General features: G+C 33.8%; 1 protein-coding gene across 1 annotated transcript; it reads right to left on the bottom strand.

Annotated features, from left to right (window-relative positions):
- Window positions 1-2,180: 2,180 nt before the first annotated feature.
- Window positions 2,181-6,223, bottom strand: LOC111403553 (probable galacturonosyltransferase-like 7). Its single transcript, XM_023032104.1, has 2 exons — window positions 4,652-6,223; window positions 2,181-2,594 (listed from the first exon to the last, which is right to left on the bottom strand). The coding sequence occupies exon 1, from the start codon at window positions 5,978-5,980 to the stop codon at window positions 4,676-4,678; it is 1,305 nt and encodes a 434-aa protein (XP_022887872.1). The 5' UTR covers window positions 5,981-6,223; the 3' UTR covers window positions 2,181-2,594; window positions 4,652-4,675.
- Window positions 6,224-13,578: the final 7,355 nt, after the last annotated feature.

The raw sequence follows: 13,578 nt of genomic DNA, 5'->3' as shown, positions 1-13,578 counted from the left end.
ATGACATCATCTACAGTAAAATGGGATTAGTATACTGTTGTATGAACAATACCAACCCCTTCAGCTTTTTATTAGAAGTTAGATATAGGGTGCAACAACTAAACTATTTGGTTAATACTTAACCCTTCAAGAAGTGATCTGTTATCAAGTCGTCTTATTGGCAATAAGAAGAGCATCTCTCAATACTCAAAGTTTCACATCCTCTAAGCGTAGTAACCATCGGGGTTATCGCTTGATATCCTCTACTCCCTTGGACCCCCTCTAAAGTCCTCGAAAATGGGCCTCCTATCACTAGAAAGAATTAAATAGTCGAAATGGAAGCTATTGAGTAGCGCATCAGTGTTATAAAAGGAGGGATTAGGTTCCTCTGGAGGTGCTCCCACTGGTTCAAAAGCCACTTCTGAGTCCTTATTGTCATTCACCTGTATCGGCTCCAACCTTTCTAATTCTGACCACCTCCCAGAAGGAACTTTCAAAATCTCCCTTGAAAAGCAGTCAGCCGCCACACGCCATTAAGAGATTTGAAGGTCAATAAGGAGTTGGTAAGGCATTGACTTGAGTTCTCCTCCACCAATTTTGACGAGGGTCAATGATCCTTATGATATTATGTGAAACAACAATAAGCTAGTGAGTGACCCATGGGTATGGGTTACAAACGCCGTCGGGTTTCCCGCTTGTGTATTGAAAGTAATATGTTCTCTCGTCTTCGGTTGCAACTTCAAAATGATTAGCCCTATGTTGTTGGATGTCGCCGCTATCACTGGGCTCCCTCCGGTAGTATTTATGAGTGGAGTTTCATACCCACTCGCCCGGAGGAAAGGATAATCGCTTGTTATTCTCATCGGTTGAACATATGGGAGGATCCAAACTAATTTTGCTTTCCCCTGTAGGAATGGGAAATCTTTCTCATATAACATGAATCCAAATTTCATTTTATCCGAGAAAAGCCACCTTTTCCCTCAAATTGTGCCAATGATGTGAAAGGGGGCATGCATTGATTAACAATATCAATATCTAAATGCGCCTTGGGAGTAACATCATGGAAATCTCTTGGTAAGCGGAAGAAAAGCAAGAAAGAAAGGTTGTCTACTACTAATAATTGAATGTAGAAGGGGATCCTAAACTAAAAAGGAGTCAATGACCCAATTGACCAACTTAAACTTTGTCAGCAGCTTAAACAACCCCCAATTTTTTCAACTCTATTTTCAGTTACTTTCATATTAATTAGTTGATATAGGCAATTTAATTTTGACACATTGAACTGAACATTATTAAATTCAGCAAAAATAAGTTTCTGAATAAATTTGTAATCTTATCTACACTTGTTCAATATCTTATCCCGTTAAACATGAATACTAGTATTCATCATTAATTTATGATCATCACCATTCAAGCTTGTAATAGACTCTCATTCATTATTATCTAATTTAGTTCTGATGCATTTCAATATACTAAATAAAATCACTCATTGAACTTATCAAATATATCATAACGAGTTATGACCACCACTTGTTTATGTCAATTTATTAAAAAGAATCACGACTCTAATGAACAATGAAATGAAACAAGTCTACTGCCACTTAAAACAGTGATGGTCACAACTAATTCATTGTACAATTTATCAAATAGATACATGACTCCACTAAGTAACAATGAAACGAACAAGAATAGGGTTGAGCATGATCCGATTCGGTTTGGTTCTAATGTTCTTCATAGAGTTAATTGTTAAAATCACAGGGAAAGAAAGATGAAGAGTTCCCAATAATTAAAAGATGCGTTGTCAAGTTTGAATTCAATTTTTTCAAAACGGCAAAAATGGCACTACGGTAAAATAATAGAATTGGGAAAAGTTAAGTCAATTTGATTAAGTTAGATTTGGACTCAAAATTAGAAATAGAAAAAATCATATTTTTGAATTTGAACTGACTTAATTAATTAACAAATTTATTTAGAAAAAATAAAATAATTTGACTTATTTAAACTAAATAAATTTAAAAAATTAAGGAGATTCGATTCTTCGATTTTTGATCTAGAATCGAGAACCAAATCAAACCCGTCAATTCTCGATTCAAATACGTGTTCAAATTTTTAACTTAAAAAGAGCCACTCAGCTCAGCTCGGGAGTTTTGCCCAACCTTAAACAAAAAGTTCACCACCACTTGAGAAAATGTTGATCGCGATTAATTATAAATAACATTATTCTTCTCTCCCATGTCAAGACTAAAATAAAGTCAAAAGGGTTTTCCCTTGTGGTCGATTATCTAGATCACGAACGAGTCACCGAGGTGGTGCCACCTCCTCCCGACGTCCTCCTTTCTCCACATCATAATTTCCAAATTGAGCCCGTGGACTTTTTGGTATCCAACATCAGAATATTCCACCAGCCGGCACCCGCACCGCATAAGTTTTATCAAAATTCTAGACGTGCCAAAAGACAAAACAAAAACTAACACCTTGCAATTCACAATTATCCCAATTTTTTTTTTCTTTTTAATTGACATTGGACCAGCCACGGCAGCACTTGGACAGCATGCACTCTAGTAATACCCATCCATCTAACATCTGTCTTCTTTCTTACCTAAGCTATCTTCATCCTAATAATCGACACAAAAATACGTGTTAGATATACATGTTTGACCGAACAAAATAACAGGCAAACATTTTACAGATTTATAGTACTACCACCTTATAAAAACCTTTCATTTTAGAAAGGGATTTGTAAAGATTGTAAAGAGAAGTGAAAAAATTAGCACTCGAGTGTCTTAATTTATCGAGCAATTAAAGTCATTACAAATAATGAGAATTAATATCCACAACAACCCATAATGTTGCATCTATATTGATAAAGGATTATGCTACTTGCATATAAAATGATACATAAATTATTACATAAAATTACGTGGAGGGAAAAGATTAGATAAAAAAGTTTACTATCTTAAACTATCAAATGCTATAATGACATGTGGCATTAAGTAACCCACTATATAAAACTTAGTGTACATATAGAAAGGTCCATTGATAAAACCTACTCTAAGTTCACTGGGCGAGCTTTTATCTGGATAACATAAGATGCAATTCAAATAATTCTCACTCTTTCCTAGGGCCTGTTTGAGCCACATTTTTAAAAAAAAATACATTATTAAACAGTGATTTGATATCATTTCAATCACACATTTTTCAATAAAATAATATTACACGCAGATCAAAAAAATTTCTTTATTTTTTAACCACACACTTCTCATCAATACAATATTCAAGAATGCATTATTACCAAAATAATGTGGCTCAAACACCCCCTTAATCTAGACTTGGTGTTACATCTAAGAATGCTAAAAGTTGCGGACCATCCTGCCAAGAACAAGTGGTCGACCACTATTTGCCCAAGAAATTTGAATATTATTAATCAAGAAATATAAAATTCCACAATCATAATCTGCGTGGACCCATCCACTAAGACGAGGCTGTCGAGCTGTCACGTATTGCCTCGCAATCATATACAAATGAAAAAGAACCAAAAAATAATAATAAAAATACATAAGAAATTATTAAATAGAATCAAGTAGACCGACAACATCAGGCCTTCACTTAATTTGGACTTGATTATTGAGTAAATTTCCCGGGAGGTCCCAAACTAGGAGGCTCTAACAAACTGAGTCTGATACACGATTAAGTTTCGGGGCACCGTAAAAGAATGAAACACGTGCAAACCCACTCAAAACTAACTTGCTGAAAACTTAACAGGATACAAACAACTCTTGCTGATAACTGAAAATGGGGGTCGATTCCCAACCTACACGATTGCAATAATTGTTCTCAAATATAAGTTCGTTTGGTTGTTCTCAACCTTTTAAGTGATCATTTATTTCACCCTTCAAAGAGTGAGACATATGCGCAAATCAACTGAAGGCTAACTTAAAACCACCTTGAAAGGTTAAATCCAACTCTTGCCAAAAACAAAAGTTAGGGTCGCGATCCACACAAGTCATAAGAAATTGGTCTCCAAAGTTTTTAAGTTGTTCCAATCTCTTAAGTGATCACCTTTTTTACCCATCAAAAGGTAAGATATGTAAATTCATAGAAGATTCGAGACTAACTTACTACCCATGAAGGTTTAAAGAAACTTTTGCAGAAACTAAAGCTTGAGAGTCCCAACCCCATTCAAATTGATGTCTATATTATCCTTCAAAAAGTTAAGACGAAGAGTCAAAGACTAACTTAATACAAACTTGAAGTTGGTAAACAACCTTGCCAAAAACTAAACATGAAGACCAACGTGCTATAAGTATAATAGATTAAGACCTTCGGGTGCAATTTTCAGCTGTTTATATCCAGTAGATTGATTAAAAGAACTGAATAAATCACAGGTAAATGCAACTGATGCCCCACTCTAAAACTACCCAGACCATCATCGGATTAACGTTTGTTATACTGTCGGTCGCGTTTTTAATATTCTAATAAAAAACTCAACAGACTGAACTTTGCCAGATGAAAACGCAATTCAATAAATTATATATCCTTTCTAACTTTTTCATTTTCCAGGCAAAACAGAATAATAGAAAAAATACAAATTCGCCTGAAATGATCACTTAATCAAAATAAACAAAAAGTAATTAAAAAAAGTGAAAATGCAGGGGAAAAAATGTGAATTTACCGCGGAGTGTTATCGGAGTTGAGTTTACAGGTTTTCGTACAAATCATAAGGGGCCCACGACGCGTCGAGTGGACACGGCTGCTTGGAGTCGAGCCGAAGCCACGGCTTGCCGCTGCCGCTCCAGTGAAGGAGGCTAACTGGACCATGGTGGAGGTCCCGGCAGCTTCCCTTCACATTATCGCCTCCCAAGCCATGCTGATTCCACCGGTGTTCGATCGGCGCCACAAGTCCGGCGAACACCAGAAGAAACGGCGGCAGCGAGCCGAGCTCATAGATCCGGCGAGGACTAGTCTTCTGTATCTCCATCCATCGCTCAATTCGCCGCGTGTACCCGAACCGCCGCCACTTGACCAGGTCTATTACCATCACTCCGGTGTTGAAATAGCAAGGTTTCCTGCCGGAAAACACGCCGGGAAATCTCCGATCCGACCAGAAATACTCGGTGAAGTATTTGGTGAAATTTGCGTGACAATATTCGGGTGCTCCAATGGTCTTGTCCCCCAAGCTTGTATTCCAAAGCTTCGAAATATCATCAACCACAACTAGATCCGAATCCAAGTAAATCACCCTTCTGACGCATGGCTCTAAAAGGTCTGCTAAGTAATTTCTAGCATAGTTAAGAGGTTGTTCGAGTGCTTGCCTCACGGAAGTTGAGATCAGGCTCCGGACCCGTTCCGGATCGAAGAAATACACTTTAAACTTCAATTCTGGGAAAGTGGATCCGACTAGGTTTTGCAGACCCGGCTCCGAAACTAGGAAATGGAAGAACACACTCTCCGGGCACTTAGAATGCTGAAGAATCGAATGAACGGCAGCAATTGAACCGCGTAAATATTCAACATCAAGAGTAATCGCGACATGGACCAGATAAGGATGGCACGAGCCAGATTTTCCCAATGTTAATGAGCGGCATTCATCGGCATTGTGGAATGCATCGGCTTTTCTGAAAGAGAATCTGTTCAAAGAGCCTGTGGATTCAATAGGAGGGTTTAATCGGATATGAGAATCGGTTTGAGAGTATTTAATCGCTTCCGCCGGAGGGAATGACTGTAGATAAGGGAAGAGTATAATCATCACCATCGCTGCAGAGAAAAACCCAGACAGTCTCGCAATCCACAGCATTTTTCCTCTGTAAATGAATCTCCGTTTTCGCTTTCTTTTCCTTAATTTGAAATCAAAACGATTAGAAGATATCAAAGAGATTACGAACGCTATGGTTCCTCGAAGGTCCGCCAGAGTAAATTGCGATATTTTCACTAAAAAATTCCCAACCCCAACAACAAATAGTGCCTTTTCCTTCTGGAATTTCTTCTCTCTGTGGGATTCCATCAGAGAGAGATGATAAAAAAAGTAAAAAAGAATCAATCCATAAACACAATGAAAATGAAGGCGGATAAATAATCGGTGCGGGCGGCACGACAGTCAGTCACAGTCTCTCTCCAACACACGCACTCTCTCCAGCCGGTTATTTTTATTATTTTTATTATTTTTTTGCTTCTCTCGCTCTTGGAAATGGTGAAGAAACAAGTCGAGAGCCACACAAGGAGGAAGATAGAGAAGGAGAGGGTCGTGGGAGTATTGTACTACTAGTCTTTGAATGTACAACTAGTCCTTGATCTATTGTTGTGAAAGTAAATTAGTCTCTAACCTTTGAAAATGAATAGCTTAATATACAAATCTTTTATTGAGTTGTCCATCAATGTTGATCGATAAAGTTCTAAATCCTTGTCAACAATTAACATAACTCTTGAGAGAAATATACATCTCTTCAAAACTTTGCTCACTAGTTCAACTTGGAAAGCAAATTCTAGACATACAAAGTTGGATATGATATGATAATGAGATGAAATAACATATAACAATGAGCATGAACATTTATGAAAACATCCGAAACATACTAGAAATATATTGAATTTTGCAAATTAGTTCAATTTGAATTAAAGTTTAGCTAGTTGTGATTCTAATTAGTTTAGTATCATGAACCAAACAACATAGTCCGATACATGGTTCAAGTAGACCGGCCCTAATATATTGGGTGCTCTGTGTGCCATTTTAAAATAAGCCCCATTTCATGCAATTAAATAAAAATATTTCAATTATATTTTAGAGTAGTGCTACAGATAATAAGCATATACATAGAGATATTCATAATGTCACGTTGCACTATATCATTTGTCTGTTTAAAACACAATCAACTTTTTCAATAAAACTTTTTCCTCCACATCATATTATGTCATCCTTTATGTAAATTTATTATGTATGCTTAGCAAAATCCATTATTTTATCGCAAAAATGACATTTATATATTTGTTTACTTTTTTACATGTTATAAATAAGAAAAATACAAATAAATTTCAAAAACAACTCTCGCACTTTGTCAAAATTCATATGTTATCAACAAAAAATCATCCGAGCCACTAATCTCTTCTTGAAATTTCACATGAGCAAATTAACCTTGAAATCTAATACAGTAAATATCACGTGTAAACTTTGAAATGTAAAAAATCATGTAAAAATATTTCTTCTCACATTTTCATAAATTATATTCTCAACTTTTCATAAATGGTATCATTCAAAAACTATTAAAATCGGTAGAAAATACTCCCCGAGTAGGCCCTGATGGTTAAATTTTGAGTAATGTCACTAGGATTGTAACCTCAATTTAAGTGGCGTTGATATGATATTAAATGATGGGTAGAACTAAATATGTCATTTGATTTTATCTTTCATTCAACTTATCATCTAGTGTCACCTAAACTGCGATTGTAACCTTAGTGGGGCTGCATAGCATTATTCTTGAAAAAAATTCGTCCTTAGAAACTGATTATGTTATTGTGAAAAAAGGTAATGATTATTTCGTTACCAAGGCAATAGGTTGGCATATCAATAGTGCAATTTTCGTCAAGTTTATTATCTCTCTTAATTACTATACTACTGAATAATAAAATGAGATTAAAAAGTAAATAAGTTTTCCTCTCAAATGAAAACTATTATTATAGGCACAGTAGTATTAAGAAATAACTAACAATGTGGCCCCCCGGGGCATAGCCCAGTAGTGTAAAGAATATGAGTGAGATTATCTCACGCTTTGCTGACAGCCGCAGTGTGGGGGTTCGATTCCTGAGATATGAAATTGAACTCCTTGTAGGCTCAGTGTACAGACAACTCTTGTTCCCTGGCCTGTTATGGCATATCTCGCTATTTACCTCCTTCATAAAACTCTAGGGACGGGACAGTGAAGGCCCTTAAGGTTGAGATTAAACCTTCTTTTTTTTTTTTCTTTTTTTTTTTTTTAAAGAAATAACTAACAATGTGGAAAAACCAGGCAACCAGCTGTCTTCTTGTGACTTGCTTCCATAATAAAGACACATCCTCACTGTACACGTGGCTTCTTCACATGCCATCTCACTGATTTTCTGTTTTTCCATTTTTTTTTACCACAATATTAATGCAATGTTTGATAGCCAAGTTTCAAGGAATTTTCCATTTTCCACTTTTTCATTGTTTGATAGCATTTGTTTTTCCTAGAATTCATTTACTCGCTTTATTGCCATTTCAGCCAAATTCCAACTTTTTGATGAATTTGAATTCTCATCAAAATGAAAGAAATAACTAACAATGTGGAAAAACCAGGCAACCAGCTGTCTTCTTGTGACTTGCTTCCATAATAAAGACACATCCTCACTGTACACGTGGCTTCTTCACATGCCATCTCACTGATTTTCTGTTTTTCCATTTTTTTTTACCACAATATTAATGCAATGTTTGATAGCCAAGTTTCAAGGAATTTTCCATTTTCCACTTTTTCATTGTTTGATAGCATTTGTTTTTCCTAGAATTCATTTACTCGCTTTATTGCCATTTCAGCCAAATTCCAACTTTTTGATGAATTTGAATTCTCATCAAAATGGTGATAATTCATTTTCCCAGTTATTGTGGGGTTTTTCTTTTCTTTTCATTTTTTTTTGGGAATGAAAACAAATTTTAAGAATTATCATAAAAAATATTTTCCTTTCATTGACAATTTTCATGTAAAACAAAGTCAAAGGAACACCAAAATATAGATGATTTTCTTGATTTTTTTTTTTTTGGGAATGAAAACAAATTATATCTCCAATACTAGTAAATTTTATCCCTTTAATTGACAAATTTCATGTAAAATAAAGTCAAATGAACATCAAAAGATAAATGATTTTCTTGGGTTTTTTTTTTTTTTTTTTGGCATGGAAACAAATTCTATTCCCAATACTAGTAAATTTTATCCCTTTAATTGATAATTTTCATGTAATTCAAAGCCAAACGAACCCCAAAAAATACTTTTATTTCAACATTTTTCACTTGAAAAATTATACCAATCAAACACAAAAATTGACAATTTCTAAGAAAACAATTTCTAGACAATTCAATTATGTGGAATTCGTTTTCTTTCATATTATATTTCTGTTTGTTGGGGATTAAAATCAAAATTTTAATTTAAGACAAAGTCAACATTTAATTTAATCATATATTTAATGAGATTCACAATATTTTAATCACAAATTTCGTCAACTCTTATTGAAATTTATTAATAATATGATTTTAATCTTCATCAAACAGTGGTTATGTCAATTCAAGTTTGTTACAACATCTTAATAGTGACCTCATGCAATTGCCCTCTTACTTCTATCTTTACCCTTTGATATCTATTACGCATTATACATTTAAGACATGTTAAGTATAATGGATTAGATAGTTTGATCGACGTATATCAAATATCTTTCTGTCTCAATTATATCTAGTAGTTGTTCAACCTAATTTGTTGAAGTTGCTTCGAGGGTACCTTTTATGCCACAATTCGTTTGTGATATCTTATATCTGTATGTACCTTAATCATATTTACATCACACCTTGAAAATAATCAATCAATTTATTTTCATTATATCGTACAATTTCATTCTACGGCAATTTATTCATACGTGTATATGTAAATACATGAAAAAATTTGATTATTTGAAATATTATATTTGATAAATTCTAGCGGGTCAGGATTTTGAAAAGAATACATAATCAAGCAACTAGGTTAAATTAAGTTGCTACTTGCTTGTCTTTAACTTCTTATAATTCAAACTTTGCTTACATGATGAGTAAGGTAAAAAATGATGCAATTCATTTACCAAGTAAACCAACCTTGGTTCATAACAAGTAATAGATACCATCAAAAAAATGGTTTTCAGACTATTACGTCAGCCGATGATTTACCTAGTGCGCACCCGAAGGGTAGCGACTACGAGTTCCCCATCATAATAAGAAAAAAAAGTAATAGATGCCATCCACCAACTAATTGTAATTACCATTTCAAAGGATTGAGACGTTTTATATCAATTTCTAGCATCTATATTTAAATATAAACATTCAATTGGAGTAATAGTCAAAATAATTTTACGTTACCATATGTATGAACTGATGTGACATAATGTGACACTAAGATATCCTTTACAAAAAAGTGACCACTTCTCCCGTGCTATAGGAACTCTCATTCGAGAAGGAATTGGGTTCGGAAAATTTGGTAAGTTTAGCGTATCCTCGATGCTCGACACATATTGAAGATGTCTGTGATTTTACCAACTAATGTGGAAACTGACTTGTTGGATGACTTCTTAAAATGTTTGTTAGCATTGCACGTCTGACTATGAAATCAGTTAGACCTTCACTTAAGGCCTCATATTTACACTCAGGCCAACAAATTGAAAACAAAGACGTTCTCTCTTCCAAATTTCTACACGTTTATTCCCTTCCAAATCTCATAGCATCCTGTATGAATTTCGTGAAAAATAGCCTGTACTTGAGGCTTCAATCTAAGATTAAAATCAAAGAAATAAATTTCAATTACAATATGCAATCAAAACATCAATTTTGAATAGCACATTCTCTCGTCCTTCATATCAGCATAAACGATTTAATGGTTCTTTTTTGTCCTCTAATCTTGAATTGACTTCAATTTATTTTATTTTTTACTTAATCAGTAAGGACTTTAAGGTGAATTTATCTTTTAAGATTATGTATTTGCATACATAATTCAACAAAATTTATTTTTCCCGGTAAGAGTTTTATCGGAAATGCTGCTGTACAACTCGGGCTACAGCCCCCTCACAAGTGGGGAGGGGGTCCGCATAATTTGTTATTGCGCGTGGGCCTCCCGAACTGTGAGAGGGTTGTACACGGTGCTGTGTGCACAGCACTAGCACTGCCCTAGTTTTATGCTTGTGGATTGATCACCAATTGTAATTTTCTAAGATAATGGGGCCGAGAAAATGCCATTAGTCTGAATTCCTAAACATATTAGTTACACTACAGTTTAGGCATGGTCAAGTGAGGAATTACTGACTTAGAACTAAAATTAGCTTCCCGTTGACTGGAATTAAGAAGATTCTCCATATCATATGGACTTTTTTTCATCTTTTTAAATTTTTTGGCAAATTCATGGTGGAATTGGAAATTAAAAATGGAATATGATCTTGATTGAGATGGTGTTCATTAAAAAAATAATAATAATAATAAATAAATATATATATATATACACACACACACACATATACATACACACACACACACACAGAGATGAAAATAGATTTGACTATTATATTTAATTGATTCGATCATCTTTCAATGTAATTTTTTCAAATGTCAGGCCCCTCAAAAAAATCTTCGCTCCATGTATGCGTTACAAAAACACGACAACTTGCCTCGTGCTATAGGGACTTTTATTTCGGAAGGAATTGACTATTGAGCTCAGAAAATGTTGTTAGTTAAGCATTATCGGTATATAAGAACAGTTCTTTTAACATATTACATGGTGTTCAAACAACCTTATGGTGTTTTATTTTGTATAAAGATATAAGAAGACAGACAACAATACTTGAAATATGTCTACTCGTAAGTTTGATACTCTTCGGAGATTGTAAGGTTGAGGTTGAAAATGTCATCAAACTAAGCCTCCATTGGCAGCAGTTTTTTCACCCCCAAAAATCAAAATTTTGAACTTTTTTCACTATTTCAAGCCATCATTTTTTATTTCTTCATTCACATGTGAAATTCACTTTTCTCTAACGATCGAAAAATCAATTCTCATAATAATTATCGAATAGGCCGTAATATGGGAGGTAAAATAGTAAAAAGATGAAATAGTTGGACATTAAGTGTGCATTTGAGTCATATTATTTTGGAAGAATGTATTTTAAAATAATAGATTGATGTAGAATGTGTGTTTCAAAAATAAGAAAAAATTTTAAATTTACGAATAATATTATTTTATTAAAAAATATGATTAAAATAATATCAAATCACTATTTGAAAATGTATTTCGTTGAAATGATGCGATTCAAACAAGGCCATGCAAAATAGGCTTTTAACGATGTTAAAAAAAGTAAAGAATTATCTGAATGCTTAATAAAAAGAAGCCGATAAGGATAGAAGGACTAATTTTTATTAAGCATCTGACAAGTGCTTGGATTATACGCAGCAACAGCATATTAATGGCCACCGTGAAGTGTGCACCTCGGTACCCATCAAAAATCCCAGACTCCGTACATTTCACTCTGCAATCGCCAGCCTGGTTTCCACCAGCATGTTTGACCATATTAAATTTTTTTTTCTTCAAAAAAATCGAATTAATTGCTTCAATGATAACTGAACTTAAGTTTATATCTTTGATTAATCACTGACGTTTAAAATATTTAATTTTAATAACTGAACTTAAATTTATGTTTTTGATTTCTCACTGAATATTGGGTCCATGTCTTAAATTGCTTACTAAAATTTAAAATGTTGACTTTTGACAATCGATCTTTTAAATATGTCGTACGTTACTCATTAGCATAATTATTAAACTTTGAAAAATATCTAGTTTACAGCATTTTTCAAAGTTCAATGAGTAATGTACAATATTTTTCAAAGTTCAGTGAGTAATGTACAATATTTTTCATAGTTCAGTAGTCAAAATTCAACATTTTATACTTCAGTAAGCAATTGAAGACATAGATCTAATTCAGTGGCAATTGGAATAATTAACTCAAAAAAATCACTTTATACGTAAATAAGTTAATTTTAAAATAAGTTTTTTTTTTTTCAATTATTATTTTATGGAACATAAGAGGTTATGAATAGACGGTAAATTGTATGGGAGGTCACCAAACTTTAATCGTACTTTTAACTAGGTCATTAAACTTCAATTTTGTCTAATCGAAGTGCAAAACTTTAATTTACACGTAATAAAATCAAAGTTGAGATCTGTTGTCCATTTATATTGTCTAATTTATTGTCAATCAAATTACAAATTCACACATTATTGATGTGTTAATTTCAATTAGATAGATAGCAAATTAGACAATACAACAGCAAATCTCAACTCATTTGGATTCCATTACTGGTCTACTGACACATTTGTCAAAATTAATGACGCGCCAACTAGTTCAGTTTCCATGGCAGCTCAACTAAACTTACATTGGAGATCACTAAGCCTTTAATGTGCTTGCAATTAAGTCATTGAACTACAATTTGGTAAAATGAGACTACTATACTTTAATTCATGATCAATCAGGTCACTCCATTTCGAGTCCTAACAATCAACTTATTAGGGTTTAACTGAACATTTGTCAAAATTAATGACGCGCCAACTAGTTCAGTTTCCATGGCAGCTCAACTAAACTTACATTGGAGATCACTAAGCCTTTAATGTGCTTGCAATTAAGTCATTGAACTACAATTTGGTACAATGAGACTACTATACTTTAATTCATGATCAATCAGGTCACTCCATTTCGAGTCCTAACAATCAACTTATTAGGGTTTAACTGATTTAAGAACGGTTGAAATGTTGAAAGACACCCAACGTGCACAATTAATATAAACACAAGACACTATGAGCTTGTTTTGAGAGTTTTTTAAAAATC

This window comes from Olea europaea, chromosome 11 (assembly GCF_002742605.1).
Source record: "Olea europaea var. sylvestris chromosome 11, O_europaea_v1, whole genome shotgun sequence".
Classification (NCBI taxonomy): domain Eukaryota; kingdom Viridiplantae; phylum Streptophyta; class Magnoliopsida; order Lamiales; family Oleaceae; genus Olea; species Olea europaea.
This window is presented reverse-complemented; position numbering and strand designations above follow the sequence as displayed.